This window comes from Oryctolagus cuniculus, chromosome 14, assembly GCF_051225735.1.
Source record: "Oryctolagus cuniculus isolate XC-2025 breed Fujian yellow rabbit chromosome 14, ASM5122573v1, whole genome shotgun sequence".
Classification (NCBI taxonomy): domain Eukaryota; kingdom Metazoa; phylum Chordata; class Mammalia; order Lagomorpha; family Leporidae; genus Oryctolagus; species Oryctolagus cuniculus.
Genome location: NC_142880.1, coordinates 18,553,851 through 18,573,236, shown reverse-complemented (window position 1 = coordinate 18,573,236; position 19,386 = coordinate 18,553,851). Strand labels below are relative to the sequence as shown.

At 44.8% G+C, this 19,386-nt stretch overlaps 2 protein-coding genes across 5 annotated transcripts in view; one reads left to right on the top strand and one right to left on the bottom strand.

Moving 5' to 3' along the window:
* Positions 1-17,960, bottom strand: part of LOC149122250 (uncharacterized) — a 402,594-nt gene extending 384,634 nt beyond the window's left edge. For all 4 annotated transcript variants that reach the window (XM_089313050.1, XM_089313053.1, XM_089313052.1 and 1 more), the window contains exon 1: positions 1,736-17,960. In XM_089313050.1, coding sequence (XP_089169176.1) covers positions 1,736-2,571 — 836 coding nt within the window. In that variant the 5' untranslated portion in view covers positions 2,572-17,960. The remainder of the gene's footprint in view (positions 1-1,735) is intronic.
* ELL2 (elongation factor for RNA polymerase II 2) overlaps positions 1,345-19,386 on the top strand; it is a 67,444-nt gene continuing 49,402 nt past the window's right edge. Inside the window, exons 1-2 of the mRNA XM_002713941.6 lie at positions 1,345-1,747; positions 17,936-17,983. Coding sequence (XP_002713987.2) covers positions 1,601-1,747; positions 17,936-17,983 — 195 coding nt within the window. The 5' untranslated portion in view covers positions 1,345-1,600. The remainder of the gene's footprint in view (positions 1,748-17,935; positions 17,984-19,386) is intronic.

The following is a 19,386-nucleotide window of genomic DNA, read 5'->3' as shown; positions in this document are numbered from 1 at the left end:
AGGCAATAAAGCAATTCCTTTCTAAAAGTAAGATTCTGAATTCACTTTTTTTGTGTGATTGCCTAATTCCCTATTTAATGAATTTAAGATAATTAACACTCTGTATTAACACTAAAGGAAACTAAATTAACAAGTGTTAACCATGTCTTCACAGCCAGCCTATTCAGGCGCGCTGACATGAAGTCAGTTTACAAACTTCTCCTGTGATGTCACCAACACTTAATACAGGTCTTCCATATAATCCGTACTCTACAAAGAGGATTCGTTCTGAAATTCATGCCATCACATACAACCTTGCCCGAGGGTCTCAATGGAAAGGGCGTGAACCTATAGGGGAAAAAGGTTTATTCAGGTGTGTAGGGCGGCGGACTCACGGGGGAAAAAAAAAGTCACAGCCTAATCCTATTAAAAAGGATGGGAAATACTGATTAGATATCTAAAAAATTGTTCCTGGGGAGCCGAGTAAAAAGCACCTCAAATTTCTGCTTTTCTCTGGTGTTTCTGACCACGCGACGGGGAGCCTGCCTGTCAGGCCGACCACCGACGCCCCCTCACGGAGCCCAGCACGGCCCTGCCACCTCCGCTTCCCCTCAGGAGGCAGGCCTCACGCACCTAACAAAGCCGGCCCAAGGACAAGGAGATGGGTTAGGTCAAGGCCGGTTCTGCCCTTCGGAAGGCGTCACCACCCTAACCTAGGGCGCCTCTCCCTACGCCATCAGGGCGGCGGGCTGCCGCCTCCCGGGGTCACTTAGCAGAGACCTCGAAGTTCGGTCCTCGCTGAGCCTGGGTCCGCCTCTTGAAAGACATTCCCCCAGGCGCACGGCTCTGTCCCTGAGACTCAACCCAGCACAACCCCCAAAGGCCAGGCTGCACTCACTCCCGTCAAGTTCAGGGGGCCGTGAGGAAAGCGGGGGTCCTCGCAGGCCCACCTGCTCCACCGCAGTCCTCAACTGGGTTTTGAGAATCCCGCCCTCCCGCACCCCGTTTCGACTCCTACTGCGTCCTCCTCACGCACACACACCCCCAAGCTCCCGCGGGCTTCCCGAGCCGTCGAAGGACAACGCCCCGACGTGGTCCCCGTCACGTCCTCGCACCCCGACTCTCCCCGGCCATCGCCCCGGGGGCGGGGCTCCGACTCTAGGAAACCAGACCAGGCAACCCAGGCACCCAGCGAGCCGGGGATCCCCACGCCAGCCTGGCCAATCGCGGCTGGCGAACCAAGGCGACCAGACGTGACGTCAAACGTGATTAAGTTGGCGCGTCACCCCGACGTCAGCCTCTCTGCCCTCGGACGTCCCGTCCCGGGAGCAAAACTCCGGCGACTTTGGGCCCCGCCCCTGTGAGAGCGGAAGGCAGCCAATGAGGACGCCGCGGAGCGGAGCGGAGCCAATGAGGAGAGGGCGGGGCGGGGCGCGAGGCCGGAGGGTGGGGCGGGCGGCGGCAGTGGCAGCCCCAGGTCTGGCTGAGCGCAGTATATGACAGTACGTCAGCAGCGGGATGGCCGTAGCTGTGGCGGCGGCTGCAGGAGCCCGAGCAGCCGCGGCCGCAGTGGAGGCTAAAGCCCGAGCGGCGTCGGCGGCGGCACCCCGGGGAGTTTAAGATGGCGGCGGGGGGGGCGGCGGGCCTGCGGGAGGAGCAGCGTTACGGACTGTCGTGCGGGCGGCTGGGGCAGGACCACATCACCGTCCTCCATGTGAAGCTCACGGAGACAGCGCTCCGGGCGCTCGAGACTTACCAGAGCCACAAGGTGAGCTGGTCGACCGGGCGGGCTCGGGGTGGGCACCCTCGCCTCCCGCCGCGCCTCCTCAGACTCGAGGCACCAGCGCGGGGTGTCCCGGAGCCTGGCTCTCCGCTGCCGCCGTCAGCGCCCGCGGCGGGCGGGCGGGCGGCCGGGCCGGGCAGGGCAGGGCAGGGCCGGGCAGGGTCGCTGACGCCGCGGTCCCAGGCCGGCCGGGCGCTGAGGCGTTCCGAGGAGGGCGAGCGGACGGGCGGCCCCTGGCGGCGGGGCCGAGGCCGCCGCAGCCCTGGCTCGGCTGCGCCGCCGCTGCGGGACTTTCCGACGGCGATCGCGGATTTCCTAGCTGGTTGGGTCCCAAGGAGAGAGAGAGAGAGGGAGACTGGGGCGAGTAAGGGAGCGGGCCTGAGGCGCGGCGTGCCAGTCAAGAGCCGGGAGGACCCGTGGGCACGAGCTGCCCGCGATTTCGTGCTAACATATGGGCCCGGTGGACCCGCATAGCCGCGGATCCCGGCGCTCTGCGAATGGGGCTGGGACACGATTGGAACTCCCAGGGACTTGGGGACACGCGAGCACTCCGGGGCGCTTCCCTTAATGGGGGCACACGATGTGCTCCTGGAGGTGGGACCGGCACTCCGGGTACTGGGGATGGGGGGTTGGGGTGCACTCGGGTGCCCTTGCCCTGGCCTGGACGGAGGACGGACACGCACCTTGCATTCTCGGGGGACACAGGCGCCTCGCGTTCCCCGAGACACCCTGCGCCCCGGACCGCCGCCGCCTTCCCGGGAAAGACCCGGGCACTCAGGCAGGGGCTCAGGGTGCCGGGGAGAGAACATCGCGGAAGCTGGCTGTCCCGGGAGACGCCTTGCGCGGGGGCTGAGTCGCCGAGCCCAGGTGCGGTGCGGGGAAGAAACGCTGCATCCTGGGCTAAGACTCGCTGACTGGAGCCTCTCCGCTCTCCGCGCTCCGGAGAGACCCGCGACGCACTCCCATCTCCAGGACAGGGAGGGGCTCAGCCACACTCGAGTACAAATCCAGGGGTGCTTTCACGTTGGGAGAGAAGTGAGAGAAGGGGCACGGCCGCCAGGGTGCTCGGGGAAGCCGTTTATGGGCATGCGGTGCTGTGTGTGGCTGAGCGAGACAGGCGTGGGCACCTTGCCGGAGGGAGGGATACACCATATGGGAGACCGGTCCCATCTGACTCCGCAGAGCCGGCTGACAGTCGCCGAGTCCGTACCGGGGACCACCGCTAGGTCTCATAACACAGTAGCCCAGGGGCAGAGGGCCATGCAGACACAGACTCACATAGTTATTCAGATAAAAGTGGAGAAAAGAATTAACATCTGTTGAGCTCCCACTAGTGCCAGGCACTTTAAATGCACAGAGGGAAGCTGGTCCCGGGCAGAGCCAGCCGCAGGAGATGGGAGCCAGGGACACCAGCACACTGTGGGCGATAATATGGGAGGGTACACGTGTACGCAGAGCAGGTGAACGCAGGCAAAGACATGTGGATGCCCACACCAGGATGCACGGGAGCCAGCCGAGAAGCCTATAGTGAAAGAACTCACAGCCTGTGAGCCTGTGTGAGGCAGGCTGGGAGTGGCTGGTGACAGGGAGAAAGATAGCGCCTACAAAATGACATCCCAGGGAGAAAAGAGCAAGAGTGGCTCGGAGGCCAGCATGCCCTGTCGCAGCAGTAGGGATGCAGAGAGATAGAAGAAACAGACAACAGCCTGTGCCGGGAGGTACACCTGCAGTGAGGAGAGCAGCAGCAGCCTGGAGTGGGAGGCTGGATAGGAAGGCCAAGGGAAGGAAGCAAGATGGAGAGATAAGTTTGCCTGTTTAAGGGGAAAGGCGTGGGAAGGAATGACTGGGAAGAAGGTAGGTCAGGGGGTAGAAAGAAAAACAGAGGCCTGGAGAGGAAGAAGCCAAGAGGAGGAGGAGGAGGCCAGTCCCCTAGAGAAAGACTGACACACGGTGGGGTGGGGAGAGGCAGCCAGCCACCATGGGGAAACAACAGGCAAACTGTACAGCTGGTTATAGTGACATTGACACTGCCTACTTGGCTGGAAAGGGGTGGGCCGAGGGGGCCCACTCGAGGCTGGGGTTGGAAGTGCATGCCCCAGGGAGAGCAAAGCACCAGAAGCTCCCAGTGCCTGCTGATCTGCCTGCCTGCCAGGGGCCCAGGAAGGGAGTGCTGTTTGTTTTCCTACCCTTGTGTGGCCTTCACTTGTGTCTCGCACACCCTAGCATTTCCAGGCTTGAGATGAAGGTTAGAGTGCTCCAAAACCCTGCATTTATGTGCCAGAGGCTTCCAGGAGACAGACAGGAGACCCAAAATTCTCTTTTTCTCTGATCCCACTAGCTTGTTACAGATGAAGTCAAAGGCTTGTTGCGCCTGACTGCTTCTATTACCTATTAATATCATGGCTTGCTTTTTTCCATCTCTGAGCATGCAAATCAACGAGTCTGGTCAGTCTGTTCAGAGGCAGCAAGGAAAAAGACTTTTTCCCAAGTCACTCCACCTTCATAAGTGTAGAACCTGGAAGATGGAGTTAAGTCCTAGTAGTTCCTCCCCATACTGGTGGTAGGAGCTGTGGGCAGGACTAGGGTGGGTGGAGGAATGTGGGGGAGGTGGCACACTCACTGGGCCTTTGCACCTGCACACTGCTTTCTTCCTGAGTTAGCCAGCTCCTGACCTCAGCCCTCACTGTCACTTCAAGCTGTGGAAGCACATTTTAAGGGGCTTGGAAAAGCAACCAGGAATTGGCCAGAAACTCTTGGCCCCAGTTGGATAAGAAATGGGAAGAAGCTGAAGAAATGAGGGGCCTTTTGGGTGACTGTGTGCATTGTTGGTACTTAACTGCAGGACCCTACAGAGTGCTGGGCCAAAACTCCTACAGCGGTGTTGTCGCTGCCCTTGCTCTTGGCCCAGCCAGAAACAGGCTCCCCTGTGGGCTCAGTAACAGTTGCATCTGGCTGAGCTTTTAGGAATAAATATCTCCTAAAAGTTGTTTCCCACTCACCTTGGTGGTGGAATGCTTCAAATTGATTATATGAATGTTAACTGGAAAGTTACTCACATGGTTTGTAGGAAAATTTAGATATGCTAATACAAATATCTAGGATATCAAGCTTATTCTAAATGTAGATAGATAATTTTGAGTGAGAGCACAAGTTACTAAATAAGAAATATGACAAGTTAAAACTTTATAGTCATTCTAAATTGGTGTCTCATTGCATGGCCTACATAAACTTTACGTAGGTTAAATTAGCATATATTACTGTAATACATATTTCTCCCAAATGTAAAGCTATATTTAACATTAAAATCCAACAATTTAAAATATATTTTAACTAGTCTCCTCAATAATGTAGCTGGCTTTCCTTTGACATTTGAGTAATCTATAGCAAAAATCAAAATACTGTTTTCAGATTCAGGTTTCAGTTTTCAGATAGTCTTCATAGTTGCTGGGTCTATTTTTTTTTAAATGTTTTCTTAGTTTCAAAGGTGGTGTCTCAAATATTATTACTGTGTTTACCAACTATTACATAAAGTCTTACATGGTTGTGTTGGAGGGCAGGGGCTGCTCTTTTTAAGTAGGATTCTGTTAACACATTCTCTTGTCAACTCTTTTGGCTTGAAATAAATGTCCCTGCCTTGATTAATGTCTCCTAGGCAAATTCTGCTTCTTTAAAAATGTGTACTGTATTTCCATTTGATTTTGCCCAAAGAACTCAGTGCCTCTCTCTAACAGCAGGTACTGTTATTTCCAATCAAAACATCTTATATATGCTTCCGCAGTTATTGTCCTTCCTAGTAACTTCCTTTAATGTCTTACCTGACTTTTTAAGCCCTGATTCCATGAATCAAGGGGTAGGTGTTTTTTGTTTTCATCTTAACCTTTCTTTCTGCCAGGTGATTTTTTTAGCAATTGATTGGATATTGTTTAAAAACAGAAAAGTCTTATACCTTGATTTTTCCTTATCTTTTTCTGTCTGCCTCCAAACAGTTGTGGGTGTGTTTGTTCAATAATCGGCCTTATAAATACAGAACACTGTATTCTCCTTAAGGCACCGCTTTGGCTCCCAGACCTGCCGGCACAGTACAGCCGCCACTGCTGGGCATGTTTATCCACCAAAACGGTGAGGTTTGCCATAGCAGATTCCAGTTGCTCCACTTAGAAAATGTAGCCAGGTGTAATTTAGAGGAGTTAATCCTACTGACTTTTTGCTTAAACTCATCTCCAATCTGCACTTGATCTCAACTTGCTTATCTAGTGAAGTCAGGTTTGTGCTCCCTGCTGCAGTGTTTGAAAGGTATATTCAGATGCACAGTTGCTCAACACAAAGGGGAGTGCTCCTCCCTGAGAAAAGTAGTAGCCAGATTGCCTGAAAAGATAGACAGGAAACCTTGGCACCAGAATTGGGAGGGGAAAGAAAGAACATATGTGAAGGACTGGAATCTGTTCAAGAAAAGAATTTAAAAGGAAAGGAGTGTAGCATTCTTGGAATGATTTACAGGGAAGCTTACCAAGGACAGTCACCAGACTCAGCCTTTCCACTTGGACCACTTGCACTTGTAAAAAATTACGGAAGCTGTGCTTGTGGGCTTATTAGGTAATTGGTGATAAAGCAAGCAGAGGGAAAATGAGGATTTCAGCTGAGCCAGGCCTGGGTCATTTTTAACAATTTGCAGTGACCCTTTCTTCTGCCACAAAGAGACTCAAGGGCTTGGCACTGGAGTCCAGCTACTTTGGGCCAAATGTATTTGGAGTCTTTCAGATGTCCCTAAACTGATATTAAGGGCATTGCTGCTTCACGACGAGCTAGGTTTTACAATGAAGAGTGTAGCATGTTTAAAGCCCCACATCTGATTCTCCTGTGTACCTCAGCTCCTGCATTTCCTATGACTTATGCAAAAATGTAGAAAAGCAGGTCTGGAGTGCTACGATGAGTTAATGGTCATATCATCACAGGCAAATTAAAGCTGAAAACATGGCATTAATTAAGTCATATTTGCAGAGAGAATTACTTTCTCTGTTTTATTTTTCTTCCTTTCTTTCCTATATTGCTTCCTTTGTTCCATTTACATATCTAATTTTTGTTGAGCATGATCACCCTTGAGATTCATGTGAAATTTAAAGGAAGAACTGGTTTAAGGTATCCACTAATACTTTGCTAGTAAGGCCAAACCTAGTATTTCCATGACTGGCAGTTTAACAGAGGGTATAAGAACAGAGAATCGTATTAATTAAACAATAAGCCTCTTAGAGATTCACAAATCAAATTAACATTTTGCCTTATCCTCTACTGCCAAGGGCACTTGGCAACTAGTTTCATAGTAACCAGATTGTTAAACAAATGGCATGAATTTGTTTTCTTCTTAGAGATCCTATATGTTACTTGTCTAAAAAAGATTCTTAGGTATTAAAGGATTTTAGCAGGAGGAAGTGGATTGGGAACCATACTCCCACAGAGGAAATGGCGTAGGTAAGAAAGGAGTAGTGGTGGAAAAGCTAGGGCAGTCTGTGAGAATTATGACAGAACCTGTTCCACTGAACCTGGAGTTAGAGAGACAAAAAGCATATCGGAGCAGGTCGATTACCTCACTGAGAAGTCTGGACTTTACTCTGTCAACATTGCAGAGACACAGAGTAGAAATTTTAGTTGAATTGAGCTGTTCTTTAGGATGATTTTGACCTGAGTTGAGAAAATGACTTAAAATGTGAATCTGGAAAGAAGTAACAAGTTAAGGAGGAGGGTGTAGTCCAGGCCAGAGATGATTGGGGTCTACACTAGGATACTGGTGGGAGACATTAGATCTGAATAGAATCTGTAGAACTGTGGACCAACAGCAGATCTTGATGGAGAATAACCAAACTGAGATTTTTGGCCATTGGCACTAGTGCAGGAAATCAGAAGCATTTGGGAGGTGGGATAGGCTGGGGGTTGGGGTGGATAAAGATGATGAATACCATTTTGGTGAACATTCACTCAGCCTTCTGGTAGTTAATCCAGAAATTTAGGCTTAACCAGATGTTTTCTACTTAAGCAAAAATGTGAATCTGAGGTAGACATATTCAATAGTGCTTTATTGTTTACATGTCATATAAATTGTTCCATTTGATGGAAATTTTGAGGATTGTTGATATTTTGGAAGAAGTTGAAAATTTTTGAAAAAATTTTGGTTTTGAGCATGGCTTCTTAAATTTCGCATTTTTATAGATTTCCTTTACAGAATTACCTTCTATATATATTGCCCTTAAAGTCATCATAGAGCACAGATAATATGAAAATCAGATCTCCTATGGTTTCTGTCTCTAATGATTATTGAAATGTAAGTAATTATTTGTACCTGAACTCAAATTTCAAGTATCATTCTGAAATACCATAATTCCTAAGGCCTTGAAAGGGTCAGTGTTTTCATTTCTTCCAGATTACCTTCGTTTCTGTTTTACTGTTTGATCTCTTCTTTGACAACTCCTTTTATGAGTAATAAAACTGAACAATCATGAATAGTTATGTTTTACCTATGCATATGGTAGACTAATATGATAGGTAGCTGGTTCATGGAGGTAACTTTGGCTAGAAGATTTAGCCATTAAACTATAATCAGTCTTGAATTTTCTTATAAAATTCACTAATAGAGGATCTAAATATGCTTGCCTGAAAAGCTAGGCATCTGTGTATTTTAAAATAACATTGACTTAGTATCATTGCTTTTGTCTGCATTGTTAGAAATCATGATGCCAAAGAAGACCAGAAAGGGTGTCCAATGTAGTAAAAACTCAGTTGAGTAGCCTAAGATTTTTCTTTCTTTAATAAAAGATGAAGAGGTAGGAGTTGGCGTTACAACACCTAACATGTATCAGTTGTAGAACTAAGCATTGGAGATCTAAAGCTAATTAAGTCATAGGTGACCCCTGCCACCAAGAAAGTGCTTGCCATTTGGTGGAAGCAGGCAGACGTGTGAAAATATAAATGAAGTCAAATCTGGTTGAAGGGGAAAGACCAAAAGAGAGAAGGGTTGTTTTTGAGGGGATATGTGAGAAGCAGTGTCACCCTCACTAGCATCCTCTGCTCAGCCCACTGTCTCCACCGTGCCCCTGAGATCAGACCTAACAAGGGGCCCTGAGCCAGCTGTCTGTCTCTTTTCCTGTCTTACCAAACCTCGATGGCATTCCATCCTGTTGACCGCTTCTTCCTATTAGAACCACTTTCTTCCCTGTCCCCACCCATTCTTTCTCTGTCCGAGGACTAGCCTCTGCTTGTCCAGTCTCTGAATGCTGGCCATCCTGGCTCCCTTCTCGTTGCCTCCTCACTTCCTCTAGGTTAGCTGTTCATCTGCTATGGCTATGCCAACTAGATGCTAATGACTCTCACCTATTATGTATCTACAGACCGACCTCTCCTCCAGTCCCTGGTGCTTATTTCCAACATATCTCTTTTTATCGAAATTTAATAGACTTCCCAATATGTGCAAACTCTTGATTTCATGCCTCAAACCTGCATCTACCTAAGTGTCCCTTATCTCAGTAAGTGGCACTGTTCTCCACCAATTACCTAGAGATTGACAAGTAACCCTTGATTTGCCTCCTTTTTGTTGACATATTTGATCCATCAACAAATCCTGTCAGTCTTCAAAATACCTGGGCTCCAACCCCAGCCATTACCTCTATTGAGTCCCAGCCACCATCAGCTCTCTTCAGGACCAAGGCCCTCCAGGCTTCCACTCATCCTCCATGATACATTCCACAATGCAGCCAGAGTGATTATTATTATTATTATTTTTTTTTTTTGACAGGCAGAGTGGACAGTGAGAGAGAGAGACAGAGAGAAAGGTCTTCCTTTTGCCATTGGTTCACCCTCCAATGGCTGCCACGGCTGGCGTGCTGCGGCTGGCGCACCGCACTGATCCGATGGCAGGAGCCAGGTACTTATCCTGGTCTCCCATGGGGTGCAGGGCCCAAGTACTTGGGCCATCTTCCACTGCACTCCCTGGCCACAGCAGAGAGCTGGCCTGGAAGAGGGGCAACCGGGACAGAATCCAGCGCCCCAACCGGGACTAGAACCCGGTGTGCTGGCGCTGCTAGGTGGAGGATTAGCCTATTGAGCAGCGGCGCCAGCCAGAGTGATCTTTATACAACATTCAATGCAACCCTGTAGTTTTCCTGTTTCAAGCTCCCTGGTGGCCCTCTTTGTAAAAAGTGTTTTAGACGCTGTGTTTTATCAATATCTAGTTCTTTAAAAAAAAATCTGCAAATCTAAGCTGATTTTACCAGTTCTTATACTTCTCTGGAGTTCATGATCCTAGAAAACAAATCTTTATTTTCATGTACAGTTAGATTTCACAAGAAAAATTCTTACACATTTTGAGGCACATAAGTTCTTTTTAAAACTGTGGTGGTATATTGTGCTTCCAGTGTTGATTACCTGAAGGTTGGGTCACAGTATTTTTTAAATTAATTGTTTATTTTCATTTTATTTGAAAGGCAGAGAGACAGAAAGAGATCTTCTGTTTCTGGTTCACTCCCCAAACCAGCTGGGCCAGGATATAGCCAGGAGCCCAGAACTCAGTCTAGATTTTCCACATACTACCTCCCAGGGCACACAGCAGTAGGAAGCTAGATGGGAAGTGGAAGAGCCAGCACTGACTAGGCACTCTATCATGGGGTGCAGGTGTTCCAAACTGGGCTTTAACAACTGTGCCAAGCACCCATCCCTTTGCTAACTAACTTTTGTGGCTGGTTTTTCAGTTTATATTTTAGCCTTACCTATTCTTATAAGAGCTATTTGAAATCTTTATAAATAGAATAAAATAGACATATTTTACTTTGGCCTGCATCAGCTAGCTAGCTAGCTACAGTTTTCTGGAAGCTATCTTTCAAAACAAGGATAATGTTAAGTAGATGACATTATTGTCCTCTTGTTCCTACTGTTGGTAATCTCTTGTATTTCACTTTTTTTCTATGCCATAATGGCTGGGAAAAAATTATTCTTTACTAAACATGTTCTCTAATCTAGTTCTTTCACTGTGTAAAGGAATTTCTCCTGCATGTAAGACTGGATTGGCTCACAAGACAAAATGCTAGCTTAGTTTTATGACTTAGTAACTTTCTGGCATCAAAAAGTTTGGGGGAAAGGATAAATTGTATATTATTTTTGGAGTATCTCTGAATTTCCTGTCGTGTGTCATTCTAAGCCTATAACTGGCTTTTGACAAGAGCTGAGTACATTTGATTTCTTCAGGATCAACTAACTGATTTCCTGTGTTATTTCCTGCTTTAGCTCTGATTTTCTTTCTTCTCTCCCTACCTAGACAGTTTTTTTTATCATAATGGTTAAAATACCATTATTAGTTTTTGGATTTTCTATCAGATTATGTTATAAAGAAGAAAGTAAAGGCGCCCTTACAACAGGTTCTTAAATGATACAGTGCTGCTTTTAGGAAAGAGGGAGAATCTATTTTATACAAGCTGTATTCCCAGAAAAACATCTTTGTAAAATTATTTACTTGTATGAGTGAAAATAGGCTCTTTAGTTGTCTGATTCTCTTAAGGCATAGTATAAAACTTTTATCTAGCTTTCAGATGTTTCAAATGTTGGGTAAGTGTGGTAGAGAGGGGCAAGAAATGCTATTTATGTAAAATAGTAAGGACTCAGTTCTTTTTAATTAATTAATTAATTTGAAAGTCAGCGCCACAGAAAGGCAAAGGCAGAGAGAGAGAGAGAGAGAGAGAGAGAGAGGTCCTCCATCTGCTGGTTCACTCCCCAGATGGCTGCAACAGCCAGAGCTGTAGCAATCCAAGGCCAGGAGCCAGGATCCTCCTCTGCTCCCCCCACACGGGTGCAAGGGCTTAAGGACCAGAGCCATTTTCCACTGCTTTCCCAGGCCATCAGCAGAGAGCTGAATCAGAAGTGGAGCAGCCAGGATCCAAACCGGTACCCACATGGGATGCCAGCCCTGCAAATGGCAGCTTCACCCACCACACACAGCGCTGGCCCCAAGAGTTCAGTTCTTAAACTGTTACTGAGTCCAGTCTCAGGTCATGTGAGTAGCCTTGGGTAATTTATAGGACTTACCTAAGAAATGGGAGTAATGGTATCTGCCCAGCAAGAGTGTTTCTGGGAATTCCTGGAGGTGGTAGTAAAAATGGTTGGCGTGCCTGAGACATTTTAAGCATGCAATAAATAGGAACCGATTAGCCATAATTGTTTCCTAAAACAATCCCACTTAAAGCAGTCAGCTGAGCTGTCATCATTTATAAAGTTCTTTTTGTTTGAAGCAAAGTTGCGTTTGACTTAAGAATTTTTATGATATCTTTATCATCAGTTCTAATGCAGCTTAGGTGATAAACTTATTAATGCTACCTGTTTAATAAATGCTTGTTGATTTTAAATAATTCAAGAATGCTTGAGTTAAATAATTCACCAGTAGTTCATTAGCTTTAAGGTAATGCAAAATTACATGATGGGTTCAAAAGGGAATCTCGGAGCCAGCGCTGTGGCGCAGCAGGTAAAAGCCCTGGCCTGAAGTGCTGACATCCCATGTGGGCATCAGTTCTAGTCCTGGCTGCCTCTCTTCCAATCCAGCTCTCTTCTGTGGCCTGGGAAAGCAGTGGAAGATGGCCCAGGTCCTTGGGCCCCTGCACCCACATGGGAGACCTGGAGGATGCTCCTGGCTCCTGGCTTCGGATCAGTACAGCTCCAGCAGTTGGAGCCATCTGGGAAGTGAACCAGCGGATGGAAGACCTCTCTGTCTCTTCCTCTCTCTGTTACTCTGTTTTTCAAATAAATAAAAATATATCTTTTTTTTTTTAAAGAATAGAGTTAGAAAGATCTTGATAATGTTTCTTAGAGAAGTTATTCTTTTCTAGGCCCCAAACGCTATTTCTTACATTTGTACATGCACAAAACTGGTGATGTGTGATAAGGTAAAAGTAATCATAAATTTGCTTACATGGACAAGCTGTATGTAAATATTGCTATGAGCTACATTTATGGGATAAGTAAATTTTTTCTCTTCAACTCCCAAAGACACATGAGCTTTCCTCAATCTCTCCTACACTAAAGGAATAATTCAGAAGTTAATATTACTTAATAAAGTTATTATTTTGTCAATTCAAATAAGTGGATGTAGATCTATCTCTTTGGCCATAGAGCAGTTTTGTTGCAGTAGCACTAGCTTTTTTTTTTTTTTTTAAGATTTATTTTGCTTATTTGAAAGAGTTACAAAGAGGTAGAGACAGAGAGACAGGTCTTCCGTCCACTGATTCACTCTCCAAATAGCCACAACGGCCGGAGCTGAGCCAATCCGAAGCCAGGAGCTTCTTCTGGGTCTCCCAAGTGGGTGCAGAGGCCAAAGGACCTGGGCCATCTTCTACTGCTTTCCCAGGCACATCAGCAGGGTGCTGGATTGGAAGTGGAGTGGCAGGGACTCAAACCGGTGCCCATATGGGATGCCAGCTCTGCAGGCAGACACTTAGCCTACTATACCACAGTGCTGGCCCCAGCATTAGCTTCTAATGGCCAATGTCAAGAGTATAAGCAAACTTTAGGAACATCTTAGTGTTGTCTCTACTTCTGTGCTAAAGAATGTCCTACATTTCAAAAGAGGTGTAGAGGATACTCCCACCCAAAGACTAATAACAGTAAAACTACTAAGCATTTAACAGAATCTTTTGACTGTGAAACATTACCAGATTTTTGAAGCCATTTGTCTAAAGACAATTCCTTAGCCAGTTTGAGTCTTCCCTTGTGTTTCTTGACCAGATGTAGATACCAGATCACTGTGTTATTTATTGCTCAAATACTATTCGGTGAAAACCTGGAGTTACTTGATTTTCAAAGAGCTACATGGGGCAAATATTTAATTGAAGCTAAAAAGGAAAAGTTGAAACCCAATGAACTCATTTCTAATGAGAATATACATAATAAAGTAAACATTATTTTTAATTTATGTTTTGATAAAGGTTCTAAGGGGCTCGATTTTTCTTTTAATTTTTGAAAGTTATTATTTATTTGAAAGGCAGAGAGAGAGAATGACACTGACACAAAGATCTCCCTTATGTTAGTTCCACTCTCCAAATGCCCAGAATAACCAGGCTGAAACTGGGAGCCAAGAACCCAATCCAGATATTCTGTTGGGGTGACAAGGATTCGATTACTTGAGCCAGCACTGGCTGCCTCCCAGGGTGCATATTCGCAGAAAGCTGAAATTGGAAGATATGGGATGTGGGTATCCCAAGTGGTGTCTCAACCCCATGGCAGTAAATATTAAAGCATTCCATATCATATTTGGGCACTTAAAATTACATTCTCTCTTAAAATTGACTTTTTTTCTGTTAAACTTGAAATGTTTGTTTATAATGATAGTGACTTTAGAACTTATTCCTGATAGTTCTCCTATTGCAATGATTAGATACACATTTAAGTGATGTAGAGGTCTAGATGTTTCCTCATGTGGGGTTTATAGAAAATTCAAGAGCAATAGCCTAGTAATATGAATTCTTGTCTATAATTGGGATCAAAATCAGTAAATAATTTGTGATTCTCTTAAGTATGTTTTTAGATTGACAGCTTTTTTAGTAATAATGAACTTAGCTTGCCCTGTTGGTATTAGTGTACACAGCTGTTCCATAGATGAAGGTCTCATTATTTTTAAATGAAAATTACAGCATAAATATTTACAGATGATTCTTGATTATATATTATATAGTTTTAGGAAACAAACTAATTTTAGTTTTTCATCTGAATTGATCATTAGAAATTATGGTGTTTTTTATTTAATAAGAAATTGAACATTGGAAATTATAATGGAGTTTATGAAATTTCTTTCCCTTGGAAATTTCCAGAATAAGCATTTAGAGTCTTAAGTGTTTGGCACGTGGGGGTTACCTATTTCTAGGGCAAGAGAAGGAAAGAGTACTGTATATATTGGGAATTCAGAAATCTGGAGCAACATACTCCACTTCTTAGATACTCAGGATTTTTTCTTCTGAAATAGGGGTAGTGATGCACCCTACCTTTCAGGCTGGTTTTAGGAGGCTCACTTAAGACCATGAATATTGTCTAACATCACAAAACTTAATGATCATTTTTTTGGGGAATCAATATATGTAGAAGCATAAGCATATCAGGAAGTTAAGTTTTAAATTCAGGGTATGAGATAAAATGTTGTATAAGATCAAAATTACTCTTGAAAGTCCCAAAATTGATCTAAAACATAATACTCATTGTTTCGTCTACATCACCCTGACTAGTAATTAGTATATAATATGTGTAGTGGTTTACTGCATATATAAAAAAGCATGTCTAAAATTATTTCCCTGTAGTTGTTTTTTTTTCCCCCTTTTGGTTAAATACAATGTAGGTAAATACTTGAAAGTTAAATATGCATAAGATTCCCCTGTATCATGACAACTAGGGGAAAGACAATCTATAAATAAACATACATTGACATCTGGAAAAACAGAATTAATATGAGTTAACACAAATGGAGTTAGAGTTAGCAAGGTGATGGCAGCAGTGTTTTGTTTGGCTAGAAAAAGTTTTGACATTTCAGTTTGAATCCTTTCTTTTAGGCATTCATTCTCCAGGTACTTGCCACTCCTTGTTGCTTTACACAAGTCTTCTGCATGGACTGCTTTAGATCCAGTGAATCTTTGACTTCTGATTTATCCAAAAGAAGGCCTAGCTTAGGAAATTAATCTTACACTTGAATGTTAAGTAAGCAGTAAGTATGATTGGCAAAATAGCGTTTGGGAAGTTATGCCAGGCTGAAGGAACAGGAAGGAGGTGGCATTAGAGTGAGGAATGTTTGCTCAACATAGCATGGCCTAGTGACTTGTGGAGAATGAAACTGAAGAGTGCTGTGAAGGAGGGGAAGTGTGTTCTCAGGGAGGAGCTGGCTTTGGGAGACAGTGGGAAGATCCAGCGCAGGAGCCTCTGCTAGCTGTTTGAAAGAGCTGGAAGCCCTTGAAAGGAGAACAGTCTTTATCTAGGTGCCAGGTGCTAAGGGCCTTCAGATAGAGACTAACAGCTGAACTTGAGGCAGTCACAGACAGACTGGCTGCAGCTGATGGCTGTAGGCCCAGGAGCCACTGAGCAGCGTGTTTCTTTGGTGCCTGATCATTAAGCTTTCAGCACATCTTCTCATTCTTCCTTGGGAATGGCTCCGCTGCCCACAGTCTTCTCTTGGCTCCAGAAGCAATCATACTAATTTAGGCCTTCTATCACCAAAGCATCCCCCGGAGCTGTTCTCTAATCCATTTCCCAAGCCCTGCCCTAACCCATTCCTTCCCTTTCCAAGGAGTGGCCTTCCCCACCCTACCACCCTCACCACCCCGCCCTGGTCCACCAAACACTTTTCTGCAACTCACTTTCTTTTCGAAATATTACAAGAGCCTCCCGTTATCATGCCAAAGGCAAAACTGGAAGGCCTTCAGTGAGGGGCCCAGGAGGAGCTTAGGGCAGGGCGGTTTCACAGAGGGATGAACCTTTGGAGCAGCCATCTCAAGGTAAATTATCTTACTATTTATTCCTTAGCAGATAGAAATTTAAAATGAAGACACATGTGAGGGACAAGGCAAGATCAGGCAGAAACTGCCAGGTCTGAGTCTCATCTGCAGCATTTCAAGTGTGAAAGAAGTCTACCTACACAGTGCCCACTCCTGTGTCCTGTTTTGGTCAGGGCACTCCCTCTCCCTGGAGTTTATTTTTTCTAAATTACTTCTCAAAATCTACCGAATCTTCCATAAACCCTTTGGCTTTTCAAGTATTATCTATTCTAACCCCCCTTTTTGAGAATTCTTGGTGCACTTCTCTGTGGTATTTAACCTAGTACTTCATCGTTTTCACATTTTCTCCAAATAGAGTGTGAACTCTGGCCTAAGGGATTAGGTCCCCACACTCTCCTATCTCCCACAGCAGATGTGTGTGGAACACAAGGTCGTATATGAAAAGTACCATGGCCACTTCTTAGATTCTGGTCACAGCTTACTTATCAATGGAACACAAAGCCTGTGGGACGTGGGTACCACTGATATTATCTTTAAGACCTCTTCTGTATTTGGAATTCTGTGATTCTAGTGACATATCATTGACTAATGGAGTGTGGTAGGGGAGGATGGGGAGAAGAAACTATGAATTAATTCTAAGGTTGTGAGCTTGGAGTACCAAGAAGATAGAGGAGCCATTGCCAGAAAAGTAGGAAAGAAGTGTTGGTTTCATTGGGGATACAGGAAGTGGGGAGTTAGTTCAGTGTGGACCAGTTGTTAAGTTGGCTGCCATTACAAGTTTCTAAGGCAGATGTCCTACAGTCAGTAGTAAGTAGCAGCTGTGGAGAGTTGCAAGTTGAAGAATGGAGAAGATTCGGAATTATCACCAAACAAGTAAAGTGAACCTCCAGGAAGTTAATCTGGAAAGCAGAAAGGAAGGGTACCAGCTTGTGAAATGAAAGCCATGAGCAGAGAGCTAGGCTTAGCAGTGGTGTCTTCAAGTACAAAGAGATATTGTCTAGTTGAGAGGTCAGGAATTTGAAAATGGAGAAAGTTGCCCTTATTTGACCAAGAAAAATTGATGAGCTTGATGGAGAGAGAACTGATTGCAGTGATGAATGGAAGACAGTTGTGGAATACAAGAAGTCAAGAGGGCAGTGTGACCAGCCTGCTAGGAGATGTTCAACATTTGGGATTCGGAGGGAGATACGGGAGGCAGGGCTGATGGAGAGATTGTGAGTTACAACCTGATCCCATGGAACCTAAATTTTAAGGTCACCCCCCTCCCCCATAGGAAGGGGTTCCCCAGGCTTCTACGGACACACTTTCATTATTTCAGGAAGAAAAACACTTATCCTTTCCATATTTCTCATTATTATAGTCCTGTTAGTAAGCTTACAAGTGTAGATACTTGGAGAGGTAACCAGAAGTACATCACCTGATGTACCCTGGCTGATGGGAGGGACACATGGGTGGCTTGGTATTTTTGTTTGGACATAGCTTTTGCTTGTATGATTCAGAGAAATGTAATCAGTGTGAGAATGTTCATCAAAGCATCAATATAACTACATGCAGAAGTAAGTTTATAATGAGAGATTTTTCATATACACAGGTGCTGAACAGTGCTTAGATTTAAAGTTTGAACATTTCGTTTTGTGTCACAGTAACTAAATTTTACCTTTTCTTATTTTTTTAATAGAATTTAATTCCTTTTCGACCTTCGATTCAGTTCCAAGGGCTCCAAGGGGTGAGTATTCATTGATTTAACAAAAAAAAAATAATATTCTTATATATGCCATTAAAATTTTCAAACTTGTTTTCACCTGAGCCTCTTAACATAATCACTCTTTTATGGACTTTGACATGGTGAACACGTCTGACATTTTAAGATGCTTGAATTATTTTCTTAACTTAAAAAGTAATGCACATATAGTTTTTGAGAGTGAATTTTTCTCCCCCAAATCATGGATGATTACATCGAGATTGATGAATGTGTTTTAATTACCACGATTAAACATCCATTAAGGAATGACTAATTTCAGGCAAGTTATGATTATATGTTTGCTGTTACTTCTAACAAAATGTTACCTATACACTTAATTTTTAAATAGTACATCCTGAGCAATGAAATATGTAAATAGAAATTGAGTTTTTCCATATCTATTTTATTGCCACATTGAAAAGCATAGCATATACTGATTCCTAATAAAAATGCACCAATGAATTTTGTGTTTATAATAGTTGATAAATGTTTGGAGTAATATCACTTTTACTTTTAAATCATTACTATTTAATATTAGTGAAATATATAGTAGAGTCAGTCATTCTTTTTTTGCATCCTCATTTAAATTAATATGCCTCGTTGCATTTGTTCCTATATAAGGGCTATGGTATGGACTTCAACTGGAAAACATTTCAGAAGTCAGACTGATCTTACCATTTGACACTAAGAGTGCATACTTCTTTTCTTTTTGGTTTTTGTTTAAATTTCAAAGAACTACAGAGAAGCAGAGGCAGAGAGATAAGAGATCTTTAATCTGCTAAATTCACTCCCCAAATGGCCACAAAGGCCTGGCTCCAGGCCAAAGCCAGGAGCTAGGAGCTCCTTCCAGTTTTCTCATGTGGATGCAGGGGTCCAAGCATGTGGGCCATCCTCCGCAGCTTTCCCAGGCCATTAACAGGGAACTGGATCAGAAGTGGAGCAGCCACCAGGACATGCACTGGCGCCCATAGGGGATGCCAGTGCTGCAGGCAGTGGTTTTGCCTGCTGTGCCACAGCATCTGCCCCGTAGAGTGCACATTTCTAGACCTGTTGTGCAATGCTCACTTGAAGGGGATGTTTGTGAGGAAGTCAGAGCTTTGCTTCTACCTGACAGCTTTACAATGAAGTCCTTTCCTCACCCTGCTCAGTAACTGAGTGTTCATGAATGAGATCCTGATTGGAACGAGTGTTCTTCTGAGTTTTGTTGTATGGCTTCTTAGGTAGTGTCTCCCACATGCTGAGGAATCGGTTCAGTTGTTTATTTAAGGCTTGAATGTCCCTGCCAGTTCTGATGGCATCAGTAGTATCTGAAAGGGCTGTTCCAGAGCCAGGCCAGAGTCCATGGGAGCCAAAGGGCTCCCTGGAGGAAAGGCCAAGACTGAGGGGAT